Source organism: Leptonychotes weddellii, chromosome 2 (genome assembly GCF_054177405.1).
Source record: "Leptonychotes weddellii isolate Sample4059 chromosome 2, ASM5417740v2, whole genome shotgun sequence".
NCBI classification, from domain to species: domain Eukaryota; kingdom Metazoa; phylum Chordata; class Mammalia; order Carnivora; family Phocidae; genus Leptonychotes; species Leptonychotes weddellii.
In genome coordinates, this window is record NC_138370.1 from 155,999,344 (window position 1) to 156,018,041 (window position 18,698).

The window sequence follows — 18,698 nt, forward strand, 5'->3', positions numbered from 1 at the left end:
GGCAATAACTGAGAAGAGCGTGTAACTGGGCAAAGGGTGCTTCCCCAGGCAGCCTGACACCCTGGAGGAGTAGAATTCCAAATGTTCAAAGAAAGAGGAAGTGGAGGTGGGATTATGAGCTTACCTAAACACCCCGCTGAAATCCTCTAGAAAAGGAATAAATACACCTGTTACATATTTCCCAGTGCTTGTTTTAATGAAAATTCTATTTATTTATTTATTTATTTATTTATTTATTTATTTATTTGAGAGAGTGAGTGAGAGAGAGAGAACACGAGCAGGGGCAGAGAGAGAGGGACAAGCAGATTCCCCACTGAGCAGGGAGCCCAACATGGGGCTCGATCCTGGGACCCTGGGATCATGACCTGAGCCGAAGGCAGATGCTTAACTGACTGACCCACCCAGGCGCCCCTTAATGAATAATTTCTAAATCCAAAGAGATACTCATAGAAACAGCTCAGAGTATGCATTGATAATTGATCATTTTTTATTATATTCTCATGTGTCATAAGCATGTCTGCACTTTTTAAAATAATTCCAAAAACATCTTTTCAGAGCCATGCTAAACAAAAAGCTTATTCATGAAGTTTGTAAAGTCTCTACCAACAAATAATCCTAAACCAAGTTTAGATTCCTGTAAAGATTTAAGGAAATCAGGGTTTAAAGTCAGATACACCTGCAGTTTGGACCCTAGCCTAACTCGTGATTAGTATGAGACTTCCGGAAAACCTATCTGTCTGTTTTTAATGGCAAATAACACTTAGAGACACCCACTATGTGTCAGGCACCATCCTGTATTGCATTAAAACTGCTTCTGGAATCTTCTGGAATCAACTAGTGAAAAGCTATGTGACTTGTGTCACATTTCTGAGCCTCTCTTTAATAGTACTGTTATTTATACTGGCTCGCTTGATGCCAGGCAATTGTAAAACACGTAATACAATATATTAACTTATTCTATGACATACAATTTACATAGTATATTAATTCATCCTCATTGCCTAATGATGCTATTAGACTGTTATTATCTTCATTTAAATACAGGAAATGCTAAGTAAGTTGCTCAAAGTCTCAAAGACTAGTACGTAATTGGTGTTCTTTTAATTTATGAATTATATATACCTTTAAATTGTATATTTTCATAGGAAATCCAATAAAAGACAAAATAGAGCAATTCAAATTCTTAGTAAATACAATTCAAACTGAAAGATCACTCAGATCAGATCATTACCAGGTAACTATCACAGCAAAAATTAAATTGCAATTTTCTGATGGCCTGAAGATATGATAATATGAAACTAAAAAGAAAAGAAGTTTAGGAACATCTTGGAAACACTTTGGTGACTGTCCTAGCACAAATGTTTACTGAATTATTTTGTATCACAAATTCAAATTTGTCCTTATTTTAGAAAGTAGAAGTTACAAGTGATTGTATATTATCAATTATAACTCCATAATTTGTGTATGCTTTCTATTCCATTTGCAGACAATTTCTACAAAATGAAAAAGGAGCAATTTGAATTGATGTGTTAGACGAGGGAATGAGTCAGGGGAAAAAAATAAAACTTAAACAGCCTTCTCTTTATAAGGCTTTGCATAACAGAGACTTTAGACTTCCATAAATACTTAGTTCTGTATACAATAAAATATCTGTGAGCGACATAATAACCAGCAATGTTCCAAATGGCATCCATACATTAACTGCCAAAAGAAGCTATGGAACAATTTCTGAAAGGGAAGAAAGAGCCCTCTGGACCTACTGTAGTATGCAAGCTCAAAGGAAACGAATAGCCTAATTATATAGCCATGAAAGAAGCCAACAGATTTCAGTGATTGGGAAAGAAAGCTTGACAAAATCTAGGGATATTAGTCAGATCCTTAAATTATTTCATTTCTTCGCATGTTCTGAATTGTCAGCAGTGTAGAATGAAAAGCACCTCCAGAAGGTTTGTTCTGCTTTATAGCCCGATATTCATAACAACTGTGTCCATTCTTCATGCTGTTGTTAAAAGGCAGAACCAATCTGTTGGCAGATGACTGTCTTTGGCTCGACAGAAAATTCCATTTTATGTAGTAAAGACAAACACACACAATCTGAATATGTTCTCACTGGGGAGGGAAGAAAGGATGAGAGGCCCCTTTCATGTCATGCACTTGATAAATTATTTCTAAGATGCATATTTTTTTGCTCAGGCCTGTCCAAAGGCAGAGTTCCATTGTGGCTTTCCAAAATGCAATCCTTTGTAAGTAATTTCAATGGCCCTTAATAGAATCCTATGAATCACATTATATATTCAAAAATATGATCACCCTAATATATATCTTTTATGTTTGCTCTCAAAATTGTGAGAGGTACTTCTGTTTTATCTAAATGAAGCCGTTAGGCATTTATTTGTGGTCACTTGCTGCTTAAAATGCAGTTCATTTAATGCTATTGCACATTCAGTTATTTGATATGCTTTTAATTCATGGGAGCATTTCATACCATAAAAATGCTTTTTAAAAAATCTGTTCTGAGTTCAGGGGGAAAAAAGCATATGAATGTTCTTTTATTTTAAAATGAAGAATTATTTTTTTAAAGCATTTTTAAAAACTTTTTTTTTTTTTTTAAATAAACTCTACCCCCATCGTGGGGCTTGAGCTCATGATGCCAAGATCAAAATTTGCATGCTCTACCTACTGAGCCAGCCAGGCATCCCTAAATGAAAAAATATTTTTAATTCTGGTGCCATGTGACATAACCATCAACAATCCTAAAGCTTTCTTCTTTTTTTTCATTGTCTCCACTAGACCCATTGGGACTACAGTGGCTTAGGTCACAACATGAAACATCATGCTAATTAAACTGCTAATTAATTGGTATAAGCAATATATTGCATGAAATAGATCGCTGTATTACACTGTTTTAACTTTTGTGCCATTTCAACTTGGTAACCACTAATTTAGAATCCTTTAATCATGTTCTTTAATCCAAATGTTAATCTCAGATGACAAGAGCACATGATTACTAGGGAGTCTTGGTATAAGATATGTGTTGCATTTCTTCCTAGTATTGAAAATGGTTTATTGAAAGATAAAAAGATCCTGCATTTACAGATTCTTGATATTCATTTGAATATAACCTCTCGTAAAGTAGAACTAGTTGGAAGTCATCCTCATAAACATTTTCACAAACTTCTCCATCTGAATCGTAAGGCATTTATGTGACTAGACATCATAGAATTTTTATTTAAAAGGCTCATGGGGAAAATTGTTTCCTTAACATTATCCGTGTCTTTCTCAACACAGATTTTTTTTTTCCAATTACATGACTTTAACAATCAAGCTTCAATTTGGGGTTCAAAACAGGGCAGATTTTTATGTAATAAATACGCAGGGATTTTAAAAAGTCAACCAGCATAGAGTTAGAATGCACTATATCCACTTGAAATGTATTATCAGGAGGCAGCCAGTTTCTGATCTTTTTAGAATGCATATACCAAATGTCTGCTTCTTTCATGAGCCTGACACATAAGGGAGAAAAAAAAAAAAATCCTTGCAGACCCGCCTTTTAACAGCTAGACACAGAGAGAAGAAGAAAGATGAGAGACCTGGGTCCACCTCACCTGCTATTGAGACAGAACAGAATTTCCACTGACACAATTGGGCGGTAGCAATTAGAAAACAGGCTGAGTTCGAAATTCCAATTTCTTAAAACAGGACATGTTCATTTCCCCCCTAACATCTAAGGATACAGTCTAGGAAGGTATTTATTTTTAATTACATTAATCTTAACTCCTTAGAAATTCACAAAAAAAAGCATAAGGTAGGTTATTATGGTTGTATTAACAACCATAAAAATATAGAGTAGCCAACTCTTTCATGAAAAAAGTAAAAAATGTATTGCCTAATAAAAATCTGTAGTTGACTTTGTTTCTTTTCAGATGCTCGGTTGCTAAACTGTGAAATGAAAATATAACTTCCTCATGTTTTCACAAGCAATGCTGTGTGTTCCCAAGAACACAGAGCTGTTTCTGAGGTCTAGATTTTCCTGTCACAATTAGTATTCAATTTATTTTATCCAACACATAGTTTCAAATAGGCAAAACAGCATTTTTTGTTTTTAAAGATTTTATTTATTTATTTGAGAGAGAGAATGAGATAGAGACAGAGAGAGCATGAGAGGGGGGAGGGTCAGAGGTAGAAGCAGACTCCCTGCTGAGCAGGGAGCCCGATGCGGGACTCGATTCCGGGACTCCAGGATCATGACCTGAGCTGAAGGCAGTCACCCAACCAACTGGGCCACTCAGGCGCCCCAAAACAGCATTTTTAATGATAGTTTGTTTTATCCTCTCCAGTATGCTTAGTTAGCCAATTACAATGTTTAAAATGAAAGCCACTGACTTTCCAGACTTCAAATATTATCCAGTCCAAATCAGCCAGTGTTTATTTTGTTTATATTTCACACATTCAAATCTCATCTTTAGTATTTATTACAAAGCACATTTTCTGCTTAATAAAGGGCTTTGAAAATAAAGCCCGGGGCACCTGGGTGACTCAGTCAGTTAAGTGGTTAAGCATCTGCCTTAGGCTCAGGTCAGGATCTCAGGGTCCTGGGATCAGGCCCCACGTTGAGCTCCCTGCTCAGGGGGAAGCCTGCTTCTCCCTCTCCCTCTGCTTGCAGCTCCCCCTGCAAAAATACTTCCAAATAGAAGATCTTTGATAGAATTTCTATCTCTCTGTCAAATAAATAAAATCTTTATAAAAAAAAAAGCCCCCATCATATATAATAGATACTTATTAAATATTTGCAAAAAATAACAGCTACTTATTTATGGATTGGTTATCATAATTAGCATCATCCTTAGTTCTCATGATAATCTGAAAAATAATCTATCATTCTTAAGTTTCACAATTTTAACCTACTAATAATTGGGGAAAATTATACTCCCTTATGATTATAGATAAAGTGATCCTTCAAAAAATTGTTCTTTGACCTTTCAGAAACTTTCATCATTGGATTGTGACAGGTTTGATTTCAGTTTTCACAGTTTCCTTTCACTTGTCTATGCTTGAAAAAAATTACAGCTCACAGTGCTCTAAGATTTGAATTGTAGCAGACCAGGAACCGATGAGTTTCACTGGAGAACCTGTACCTGCCCAATTTTGCGGGTTTCACGCCATAGTATATGAAGTACATCGAGAGCTTGGAGTTACCTTTTCTGTGAGGTGCCTTTTATTTCACTAATGACAGTGATATTGAGTGTATTTTAGCCCAGGAACATCTCAGTCAGCAACAACTACACTCTATTCATATGTTAATTATAAAACAACTATACGGAAATTAACAGTTGTCGGCATTTATTGAGTTCTTGTCACACCATACTCACATTACCGAGCTAAATCTCATTTAATAATCACAATCGATGCATGACATAGATGTTGTTATTAACTTTATACTACATCTGAAGAAGCAGAGGTAGAGCCAAGTTACTTGTTCAAAGGTCAGTCTGTGAGGTGTATGAACCACATTTCGAACCCAGGCAACCTGGATTGCAGACACTGCACTCTTAGCTACTATCATAGTCCTTCGTTTAGCACATGGCATTGTAATAATTAGCCTGTGTGGCTGGAATTCCCATTAGACCGTGAGCTCTCCTTGTTCAAAGAATGCAGTTACTATTTGCCTCAGTCCACAGCAGTCTTCGCTTTCAAATAATGTTTGATGCAAATAGTATGTGGTAACCTATTTTAAGCCTGCAAAACAAGTAAGTTAGAAAAGAATTCCTTCTTCCCTGTCTCCAATATTTAAAGCAGATTTTCCATCACAGATTCCATCTTTATCCAATACTTCTGTGCGCTAGGAACTTCGGAATGCCTTTCGCATCTAAGTCATGCATGTTGAATCTGTCGCACTCGTGTTAACAGATGTGTGATCTAAAGAACCAAAAGAATCCACCTCTGTACCCTAAAATAATTCCAGAACCTCACTTGCACTCCCATCTTTTACAGTGTTTGGCATGAAAGCTCCGTGACCCACTGGCTGAGTGGAGCCTCTGAAACCAGAGTGGCAGGACTCAGAGACCAGCTCTACCTCCTGCCGATTCTGTATCTTTGCAAATTTACCCAAACTCTCTGTGCCTAAATTTCCTCACCTGTAAAACGGATGATATGACAATAATGGTATCTGCTTCATGAGGCTGATATAAATATTAAATAGAGCAATGAATATATCATCTGCATAGAGTTGACTCTTGGTTACGTAAATCGGATGAAAGAGGTGAAGGGGATTAAGAGTACACTTATCTTGGTGAGCACGGAGTAATACATAGAATTGCTGAAGTGCTATATTGTACACCTGAAACTAATACATCACTGTTTTTTTTTTTTTGCTTTTTTTTTTGTTTTTTAAAGATTTTTTTTTTTATTAGAGAGAGAGAGAGAGAATGAGAGAGAGAGCACATGAGAAGGGGGAGGGTCAGAGGGAGAAGCAGACTCCCTGCCAAGCAGGGAGCCTGATGCGGGACTCGATCCAGCGACTCCAGGATCATGACCTGAGCCGAAGGCAGCCGCTTAACCAACTGAGCCACACAGGTGTCCCTACAACACTGTTTTTTAACTACACTGGAATTAAAATAAAATTAAAAACATTAAAAGTTAAAAAAATAATAAAAAATAGTTATCAAAGAAATATTAAAATCAGTTCAACTAATTTATATTTATCAAAACCAGGAAGTGCAAAAATAGCATACAAAAGAAATAATAACCGGAGCTAATATGAAAAGCAAGTCTTTTATTTCTCAATAATATTTTTGAAAATGTTTTTTTATATTTTAGTGAAATTTTTACTTACAGTGGGTTGGTCACGGGAGAGGCTTGGTAAGTGGTCTCCCATCTAAATTTCTAATCTTGTATAATAAAGAATAAACTGACAAAATTAAATTTTATTACCTAAGTCAGTTCCATAAATGACCAGAAGTTTTGCCAAAATGAAAAAAACCTGTGTGACCAGTTCTCTAAATAAGGATCCCTGAAGTTTATCCATGCCACCTTTGTGATTTTGAAAGTGACACCATTTTGCAAGTTAGTATGCACCGTCCTCCCAAAATTGACATCCTGTATATGCTTTCACTTTGCTTCATACTGTTTCTCTGACCTTTCCCTGTTGGAGTAGTAGCTGGAAGCTAAAATAAAAGCACTGTTTTTCTGTGTGAGGCATTTTGTGACTAAACATTAATCCCGAAATTATAATAGTTGCAAGACCCCTCTGCCTGTTGCTTCCCCTAAGCAGAAGACTGTAGGATGAAAGAGCCCACAGCAGTAAACATCAGGGGCGAGTGTTTCCTTCTCCTCTGAACCCAACCAGTCTGATCCAAGTCTAGAATGCCTTTGAAGTCAGAGACCTTCATGTGCTGATCAATCCTTGGGGGGTAAAGAGGAAGAAAAACTGGTTCTGGCACTTTAATATTCTGCCAGGGAATGCATTCAACTCAGCTCAGAACAAAAAGGTTTTCTCGGTTACAAATTGAGTGATTTTGTACTTGGGTGCCTCTTGGTTCAATTAACTTAGACATACCTATTGATCCCAGAACATGATTATTTATACTTCAGTACATATTTCCATTAAGTCAAACTAAGGATGAACAGCAATAACTGTAAATTAGTATCTTCCCTTGCTCTTAAGGCATGCGTTCAGCTTTAGGTCAATTTAAGTGGAAAACAGCATGGGGTTCCCTTAATACTAATGATCACTATTGAGTATTAATATGATCAGTATTAAGTGTCACGCTGTGATGTTTCCAAGTTATTGAAAGCTTTTAAGTTTAGAATTAAAATGATCTAAAAATTGGCAGCACAATCCAAACCCATCCTTTAATAGATAAGAAATCTGAGCACCTAAAAACAAACAAACAAAAATTATTCATTGGGTCTGGCTCTTTAGTGGCAGAAGAAAATTTGACATCAAAACTCCTGAGTCAGTCCATGGCACTTTTCTCTTCACACCCTCGAAATTATCTCTGTCAAACCTTCTCTCTTTATCTAAAGTGGCTAAACTCTTCACTCTCAAATTGTGAAGATGGCGACTATATTCCAAAACCAGCAACATGAGCATATTTTACGTCCTATTATGTTTTAAGAGATTATTAAAATAGGAAATATAGTCATCTTATAAAGCAGTTATCTTTTTATTATTTTGGTCACAGAAAAATATTCAATACAATAGAATTATACAGCTTATAGACTTATAATTTATTATAATAGCATAAATAAAGACAAAAATCCCTGTAATAGTATAGATAGGGTACCAACTTCAGTTGATTGTCACATAGAAAGAAGAGGTAAAAATTTTTACTATAAACTTAATCAGCAAGATAAAGAGAAATGAATACAAATACCAGAGAACAATAGTTTCAAAGTTATTATGGCACATGGTGACTACAAAAAATATGTCAATCTGTTTTAAGTATTTATTATCTATGTTAATATATGATTACTTGTTATTAATTTAGGTTGAAGAGAAGTGAAAAAAGCTGTAACTTATAGGTAGATTAAAAAGTTATAGTTAAAAATCAAATATTTCCCAAATCTCTTCTATAAGAGCATCCAAGATTCACATCCTCGGTCACTGAGTGAAGTAGCCTGAAGGAGTATAATAGGACTTTTCAACTGTCTTTAAATTGATTTCACAGGAGCCTACTCTCATTTTCAGACAATGATACTATCTTCATTTAAATGGTTCAATGGCAATAAATATTACACTTAATTGGAGAGCCTTCGCAGTAGTCATTCTATATCAGAATGGCTTTGTTTGTGAATAATAATCTTTAATAATGATAACATATATGAAATGGCTTAAGACAATTTACTCTACCTCTTTACATTCTAGGTAACAAACCAAAGTGCAAATGTCAACCGTTAAATTTTATCTCCTTCCACTTACATACGCACACACGCAAATGCATCCACATACACTCATACCCATACAAAAATTAGACTTTATACAGTATCTTCAGGTGAGCAAGTAACTATATTGCAAAGAGGTACTCCCTGCATGCAATTCATCCTTAAAATGAAAAAGGCCTCCTCTACATACATGAATGCATAAGACCACAAATTTTAAAGGCCAATTTCCTATTGGTATAATGGCCATACATTCCTTGAACATTTACGTGGTTTACCCTAAATTCAATCAGAAATTGTGTAAAATGTCTGTGAGATATACTGTGACCTATCTTCTGCTTTTACACCATAATAAATTATATTTCAAAACAAGTATCAGAGCGACCTAAATTTTATTTTCTTCCCTGTCCACTAGTTTCTCATTTTCCCTGACTGGCTGTAGTATTTCTTCTTAACGCCTTATTAAATTATTAAATAGCATTGAACAGTCTAATTTTCCCAGAATTCAGTCCTGAGGTATACATTTCCATTTTCTTTGTTGATCTAGCAAAGGCTCAGGTGATTTCTACGTAACACATCCAATTAGTTCAAGCAAGGCAAATGAAATCACATCTATACTAATCTCCACATCATTAACTATGAACAGTAACACGATATGTCTCCACTCTTTTGCTTGAGTCCATTCAAGTGCAAACTGAAGGAAAAGGATTTCCTGTTCTTCTTTTCACACTCCTGAGTATGGTTCTGTTTCTCCACAGTTATTGATAAGATTGCAAAACCTCTCTCACATCCCTCCTTTATTCCATATTGAGAGCTTGATTTTTTTTTTCAGTTTGTTTGCCAAGTATAGTTTGATTCTTTTTTGCAGAGATTTTATTTTAAGTCCATTTTTGTTTTCTTCAAAATCAGAGCTTCATTTTAATCAGATAGTGGTCCTGCCCCTTGGGAATCGATTTCTTTTTACACAAGACAATTCAAGTCTATTAGGATCCAACACACTGAGTTGGAACATGACATGTGTTGCACTTACGAGCACATACATTCATTTTACACGATTCCTCAATGTGGCCAGGGGGGTTCGTGGTCTGCACTGTATCCACCTATAAAAAATACAAAAATATATGTCTGCTTTACAGGGATGTGAGTAGGGTCTTGCTAGCCTAGCTCCAAAGCTTGGGTGCACATCTTGGCTGATAGTATTCTTTCTTTCCTTAAGATGTATTTGCAATGGCCATAACCTCTTTCAGAAGTCCTAGAGACACAACAGTTTGCTACAATTAACAACCCTGGGGGATCTAAATCAGTACTGCTGGCTAATCTCATGGATGCTATCTCTGACAAGAGATATTTGCATGGTAAAAGAAACATTCAATTAATTGTGTTTCAGGCTTCAAACTTTTCGATGCTATGAAAATGTCAACAGAGGAGGGGTGGCAGGCTAGTGGGGGTTGCTGGCTTTGTTTATATTAGAAATACAAAGAAGAATGAAATGGTAATTTTGTTGTCACAGCTTTTACAACTTACAAGTCCTTAAGATCTCAGGGATATGGGCTTGATCTGAGTGTTCACACCCTTTAAAGTAGCTCTCTTGTCTCCAAACACAATCTTTAGACAGCTCACTGTCTCTTTACAGAAATCTGAGCAATTAACATGCTATCAACAAATGGTCCGCTGATCTCAGGTCAAGGATGGATTACTCTACTCTTCAAAGTCCTGACCCTAAAAGGACAATGTTTTCCAACTTTGTATCTAGTCGCACAAATAAAAGTCATGGTAATATTCCTTCAAAACATATTGGTGCTAATGGCAGTTTTAAATAGTGTTAAACATTTCTCTGAATTTGAGACTGACCAATAGGCTGATTTCTGCTCTCAGTGCCAGAAGGTACAAGAGTATTGTCTTCTAGTTTGATGGGACAGTTGATGTTAGTAAAACCTCTAAGTAAGTTTGAAGATTGCCAAAAAGACAATAAATCACTTCCATAGAATAAAAATGCTACCGTCCACTACCAAATTATCTATCTTTAAGAATTAGAATCAGTAAAGAGGAATATTCTCCCAAATTTCCAATGTAACAATGCATCAGGACACGAGAATCAAAAGTCAGTAAAGAAGGAAATGATTTACTTCACAGAATAATCGACCAATTCATTTTTTTTAAATAAATGGTGTAAAAAAAAGCCCAAACAAGTAACGTCTAATTTTGAAATTAATTGTTCATATCCAAGAATGGAAAATGTTTAAACATTGCTCTAATTGCAGATTATCAATATTAGCTGTATAAATTTAAGCAGCTTTAAGATGTCTTAATTTTTTAAATTAATTTTTATCTTTTCCTAGAAACGAAAAGAATATTTTTTTTTCTTTCTGTAGCAGCTCTAAAAGCTAACATAACTTGGGATGCTCTGCCCAATTACACAAGCAGAACACATTTACCAAGGCATCACTGATAAGTGAATCTTCATAATTTAAATTATAAGTTTAAGATGAACATAGTTTATCTTATTTTACACAAGCTATACGACTGCACATTTCATTTCAAAAATGCTTATAAACAAGTGAAAGCTAAATATTTGAAAGTTTCATTTATTGTTTATTATTCCCAAACCAACCACAACGACGTAGCCATAATACATGCCAAGACTACATTAGACCTTCCTGTTATGTACTCTTACTGTACGTGATGTGTTGCGATAGCATTTATCAAATATTTAACTACTTTCGTGAAGTCCCTCATTTAATTCTCACATCCTATTCAAGGCTGCAATGTGCTCCCTGAAGGCAAATGTCACCTCCATTCTGTTTATTGCTACATTTCTCAGTGTTGGCACATGGTCAGCCCTCAGTGAAAATTGGTTTAATGAATGAATGCATGTTTGAGAATAGCTAATTAAGGAAATCATATTATTTGTCACATCATGGTATTACTATTATCTAATTTTAATATTTGGAAGTCATATGGCTATCAATGACATTCTATTATTTGTCATATGATTATGGAATAGATCTTTCTCAAATCGCAGCAAATGCTCTTTACTTTACTAGCATATTATTTTTCCCCTCTATAATTCTGTCTTAAATTGTCTATCCACCTAAAAATTCTCAAATTTCACTACCTTTTCTTTTGAATCTTTCCCATGTAACAGTCATTCTTTTCTTTTCTCTAAGGAAATGTACTATGTAAACTTGTCTACAAGGTTTTTAATAAATGAATACACAAGTAAAGCAATAAGAACAAACATTAGGAAATCAGAGGTGTCAAAATGTTTCATTTTCTATTTTCAAGACCTGACATACTTTTAACTTAAAAGCACAACCAAGAAATAGAATGCATTGAAGTAATAACGTTACCATACAGCCATGCAGCCTAATGAAATCCTTGTATTAATGTCATTGAAGAATAACATTCCATAAATTTCATTTCATAAATTAACTATGTAGGAGCCAGTTTCGTGTTCTTGTGATTTTAAGCTTTGATGCACTGAACAAATGCATCTGGGCACTAATATTCACCTGTCACTAAAGCCAAGAAAAATGGATTCTTTCCTTACCATTAAAGATTAATATTTAAAAGTAAAAGTGCATACTTCACATCACTTATTGAGTTCATGGAGAACTACTTAAGAAATCACCATTCTGAAAGCTGTCATTGGTGAGGGTCAGGGTAGAAATGGATGTTACCAGGATGTGTTTGTTTTGATTTGAGTCAGCTAATTAACACAAAGTAACAGACATACTCTTATTAATTCTAAAAAGGAAAAAAAACCCAAAAACCCAAACACTTCAAAACAATAAATAAGGAAATATATACTTTGAAAGGAATATGTATCGATTTTTCTACTTATTTTTATTAGATATACTTCAAAAGTAAATCACGCACCTATGTAATTGATACAGATTAAGTACAAGTATCTGTTGAATGTGTTTGCGTATAGTTGGCAATATGTAAAAACTGCTATGAATATTCATGATTTTCTCCTTGACTGATGCTCAAATCTGGAGAAAAGAAAAAGGTATTACTTAAAGAGCAGAGTCTATTCCATGGCACAGAGAACCAAACTGATGGTAGTCACTGTCGTCTACAGAGACAGAGACAGGAAGTAGATATTCATACTTCTGAGCATCAACGTATAGCATAGTAGCTGAACCAGGGCACGGCCACCTAGCAGCGCTGAAAATTTATCTGTTACTTTTTAAAAATACTAGAAAATCATTTGGTGTGGAAAACGAGACATAACCTAAACGTGGGTTTGGGTGAGTGGAGGACTACGAGGAGGACAATTTCGGACAGTATTTTTGTCTTTTACTTCCTTTTGATTTTTGTAAGTGATGTACGCCAAACCATAAGTTATAACAATTATTAGTTGCTGCAGCACCTGTATAGATGTTTACTACAAGATTACACTTAACTAATTTTATTTCACGAAAGTCCTTGTGAAGTAGAAATTGTAATTTTGTTCATTTTACTTATGAGGGAATTGAAGTTCAGAGAGCTTAATCTTCTTACAGAAAATCACACAGATAAGAATCAGGGCCCTAAACCAAGACTTCTGGCTCCTAATCAAATATTTTTTCCCTATATTATGTTTTCTCATAATTATTTTTTTATCTGACTTTGAATCTTTTAAAAATAAACATCTAAGTTATAACTGCAAATGTCTCCATTTTTGCCATGGTTTAAGGAATAATAAGCAAACTTATGTAAGCTTCCTAACCAGGTATTTATCATACTCAGGATTCTATCATGATTGTTTAAATTTATGAACACGTAAGAAGCAACTTCAACATACACAAAAATTGTCTAAATTGCCAAAAAAAGACAAATAAGACAAATTTTACTCAACCAAAGAAAGGAAAGCCTATACCCATTTTTAAGTGAGAGTGCACACTCACACACACACACATGCACACACAGGCCATTCACTAGCACTGTCTGTACTACACACTTAAGAAAAGAAGCCTTTTAGAGTGTGAGTCAACCACTGAACTGGCCATGGAAGGAAAGGGGCTGAATAATTTCATACCAATTCTTCATCATAAGTACCTTGCCCTGACTTCAGAAAATGAATGATTTGGGCCCTAACAAAAAGAATGCCTTAGGTTGGACAGCCAAGCAATCAATATTTATTGACTGACTGACTGTTAACAATCATGGAATCTCAGAGTTAGGAAGAATGCCAGAGTTTATAAGCCCAATCATGTAAGAGGCATTACAGAAGGTGTGGAAGGAAATACAAAGCATCATCAAGCACAGTCCTGGTTCTGAGGAAATTTTTATTGAAGAGACATACAAATACATACATATAAAAGATTACTAACAGTGGGAGGAAGAGAGAAGAGCCAAGTAGGTAAAACTATGAGAGCTCCAAAGAGTGAGAAGAGACTGTGGTGAGGGTAGCAGGCAAAGCACTCACTGACTAACTGAACCTAAGCAGGGTCTTAAGGGAAGAGTTAGCTTGAGATCTACAGAAATGAGGGAAACTACCTGAAAAGAGGCAAAGCTGTGAGGCACATGCAAGCTGAGGTCAGGAGAGAGTGAGCAGATTCCCCCCTCCTAAACTAGAGATTTCTATAGTTCCATTCAACTCCATCATGAGGTATTTTCTCTGCTTTCTCTACTTAGCTCAAGTCTTCATGTAAGAGGAACCAATGTGATAATTACAAAAACAATAACAAAACTGTCTGAAACATCCTAAATTAGAAATACACAAACAAAAGAAAATCATAAGGAAGAGAAAATACATTTACAAAGTGCTGTACTGCAAAAATCTGAGGGTTAAATGGATCCATGCAGTTTAAAACCATGTTGTTCAAAGGTCAACTGTGTTAACATTTTTTTTTTTTTAATATAGAACATATACCTTTTTAAAACACTGATTATCTTTTGGGGGTGGAGTTTATAGCAGACTTCTACATTCTAAGACACACATTTCTATACTTAAATTGTTATAACAACTGTGTATTACTTCAGTAATCAGAAAAAAGTTAGTTAAAAATTATAAATAAATATAAGTAAATAAATAAATAGATAGAAATTAGGATCCCTGCTGTGAGTTGAAAGGATACTTGGGGAGGAAAAGTCCATGTATATTGTCTGCAAAGATGTCTTCTTTATAAAAGCCTCATGCTAGCATTTTAGAAATAGTTATGCCATCTAAGAAAAGAATGAGGACTATGCTTTATTCTACCCACCAAAGGAAAAGATAATTCAGGTAATTTTTAACTGAATAATTAAATCTCTGTAAATGCAAATTAACTGTATTAAAATGTATATAATATATGCATTCCAAACTTTTGATGAAAGGTTCACTCACAGAAGCAAATGTAAAAAGGACATAAAATCCCTTAGTTCACTGAAAAAAAAAAAAAAGAGAGAGAAATACACAAATTAAGTTAACTGTCAGAAGCCAGAGAATGCAATTAAAACAACTATTTGTTAAAACTAATTAAGAATTTGAGGATTCCTGCTCTAGAACACCTATTCTTAAATGCTAAATCCTGTGTGTCTTAATTCTTAATTTTATTTTTTCTTGTTTTTCTTTTAAATATTTTAAAGACACACTTTTCCTAAACCGGGGAGTGATAGAGCTCAATACAAAAAAGACAATACTATACAAGCAAAAACACTAAAATGGATCCTAGCTTTACAGTTCCAATTACATCTGGCCAAAGTTGAGCATTAATTCATTTCCATTCTTAAAGCTCATAATAAAAATGTAAAACAATGCAAACTTAAGCCATCATCATTATCCTCTTCAGACTATAATATTGGCCACTTTTGGAAACAAGAGCAGTGCTGCCTAGGGTTCATGTGCCAAAGCAATAAGCTGCCTGAACAGGGACTAGATGTTAATGAGAAGATGAAGTGAATAGCAAACTCGGCTGTTCTTAAATGCCCCTGAAATTGCAATCGTGCACCTGAAAAATTGAGAGCTACTTGGGGAGTCTTAAACACCCACAGAAAGGAGTATTAAGTAGTCAAAATGTTTCCAGGTGATGGATAAACTCACTAAGAGTTTGATCCACTAACAAGAAAATGAAGTAAAATGTCCAAGGAGTTAATTGAGTCTTGAAAAAGTAAATGTGAGATAGGACAAAATTACAAAGACCAGCCATCCAGGTTCCTGCTTTATGGGAGCTATGTTAAAAGTGTAACAATTGGCACTGTGATCATATGGTCCTTGGGTTAATAACAGATGAATTTCTAAATTGAATATAATTCTCTTTTAATATTATTTGTGGTTGACCAGCTTCAAAATTTTATGCTTTCTGATAATTAGAAATTTCTAAAAATGTTTTCATAAATACTTTTGTAAATACTAAGTGGCACTGATATGAGCATAATAAAATGCTGACTTTTAGTACACAGAAAGATATTACATTAATAACTAATGTAGAAAGACAATTGCAGAGTTAAGGGGATCACCTTCTACCAAACTGCATTTTACCAGTAATAATACTGAGGCCCAGAGCAGTGACAAGACATATTCAATATTATACTGCAGACCTAGGATTAAAACTAAATGCCTACACTCCCAATTCAGTGGTTTATTTCCATGCAAATTACAACTTAAAAAAAAAAATCAGGGGCGCCTGGGTGGCTCAGTTGGTTAAGCGACTGCCTTCGGCTCAGGTCATGATCCTGGAGTCCCTGGATCGAGTCCCGCATCGGGCTCCCTGCTCGGCAGGGAGCCTGCTTCTGCCTCTGACCCTCCCCCCTCTCATGTGCTCTCTCTCTCTCATTCTCTCTGTCTCAAATAAATAAGTAAAATCTTAAAAAAAAAAAAATCAAAGATTCTGGGATGAGATTATTTAAATAAAGACCAAGTATCTCTAATTCCACTACATTCCAGTTGTGAAATGCAGAGAAGATATATAAATTGCACAGACATCCTTTTAACTTATGCTACACTTCACATTAATAATGGCAGTGGGCTCATCAAAAAGAACAAATGGCAATGAAAAAAATACAGCAAAATATGGTAAATACCAAAACAAATTCTTTGTAATAAAAACATATCTGCCTGAGCTAAATTTGCATAATCTCTTTTTATTTTGAAGAATCTGAAAATTCGTAAGAAATTAATAAAAATGAAGCCAAGCTTTTTTATAGTTTCATTTCAAATTTTCCAGGCGTGGTCCCAATTCATATTATACAGAACTTTTTAAATATGTCTTCTATGAAAAGGACAGTAAATCTTACTCTTTAAAATAGGTCACAAGTCTTAAAGCACTTAATCAAAAAGCAATATGGTGTTTCCTAACAGAATTAAAAAAAAAAAAGATTATTTGCTTCTCTTTTGCTCCTTTGTCTTATAAGTGCAATGTGATGTATTAGTTTAATTAAAGTCTACCAAATTATCATAAGGATTTTATGTGCTGCAAATAATTGGCTTTTTGTTCTCTGCTCACTTTTTGTTAATGGAAGCAGAACACTTTTTTTTTTTATGATACTTAGTATAAGATACCAGAAAACTACAGAGGAAAGGCAAATGAGGTGCCTAATGAAGTGACCTTTGTCATCTTGGACATGAAATAAAATTAAGTCTGCACTAATGCAATGAAAATAAGTCAATGTTTCCAAAGAGTTGAGAGGATAGGTGATATTACGGCTCAGAGCCAAACCATACCAAGAATCCTACCATATATAAAAATGACAATCCCATTAATATGAAAAGCTGATAGGCCCTAAAATGAAGTAAAATGTATAAATAGACCATGTTATAAGATTTATTTTAGTGTAAAGAATAATGAATCAATCTTTTTTTATGGGACAGATTTAGGTGATAAACCAGATAAAGTATATTACCAGGTATCTCTTTGATAAGAGACAAATTAAGGACACGATGAACAGAGAATTAATGAATGTATCATATTAAATGGAAGTTGTTTCAGGAAGTAACAGTATTAACATAACCCCTCTTGCCAAAAAAGTGAGCTGGAACAAATTATAATTAAAATATACATTCTTTTACAGACATAACTACCTCTAACATAGCATAAAAGAAAATAATCTGTTACATGAAATCAGTTAACTGAGTAATTGTGGTATCTAAAAGACAGAAATTACCAGTGATTTTCTAACAGTATAATTCCTAAAGTATATTACAGAATATGTATAGGACATAAGTGATAATGAACAGTGCTTCTTTTGTTAATAATTTAAAAATGTAATCATTATTCATTTATGACTATCCTAAAAGGAACATAATCTATATATTACAGACTTCGGGAAAATTTGAGCTTAAATTACTGAATTGCTTTTTAAAAAAATTTCTGCTTCTATTCTTGGCCTCATAACATGTTAAAAGTGTTTAATTACTAATAATAACTAACATTCTAGTGCATGTTTATGAGATCTCAGGCTAACTTACATGGTCCCTACGAAGTAGATACCATCATTAACCCCATTTAACAATGGAGGGAGTTAAGAACTGAGAAGTTAACTTGTTCCAAATTACAGATCTTAAAAAAATGGCAGCGTTGAAATTTTAAGAAGTCTCACCCTGGTGTCTGTGCTCTTAACTAGACTCCACTGCCTCTCCAATCAGTGATAACATTGTTCTTAAAAGCAGGCTTTGTCAAACTTGCTATACCTTCTTTTTTTTTTTTTTCCCATGTTCTTTTTTTTTTTTATTCTTATGTTAATCCCCATACATTACATCATTAGTTCTAGATGAAGTGTTCCATGATTCATTGTTTGTGCATAACACCCAGTGCTCCATGCAGAACGTGCCCTCCTCAATACCCACCACCAGGCCAACCCATCCTCCCACCCCCCTCCCCTCTAGAACCCTCAGTTTGTTTTTCAGAGTCCAT

General features: G+C 34.7%; 1 protein-coding gene across 13 annotated transcripts in view; it reads right to left on the reverse strand.

Moving 5' to 3' along the window:
• The window catches only part of PCDH7 (protocadherin 7), a 419,547-nt gene that overhangs the window by 346,601 nt on the left and 54,248 nt on the right, over positions 1–18,698 (reverse strand). For 2 of the 13 annotated variants that reach the window (XM_081812514.1, XM_081812513.1), the window contains one exon: positions 563–9,980. The exons of the other annotated variants lie outside the window; for them this stretch is intronic. In XM_081812514.1, coding sequence (XP_081668640.1) covers positions 9,864–9,980 — 117 coding nt within the window. In that variant the 3' untranslated portion in view covers positions 563–9,863. Of the gene's footprint in view, positions 1–562; positions 9,981–18,698 lie in introns of those variants that run through there. 13 annotated transcript variants of the gene reach the window in all.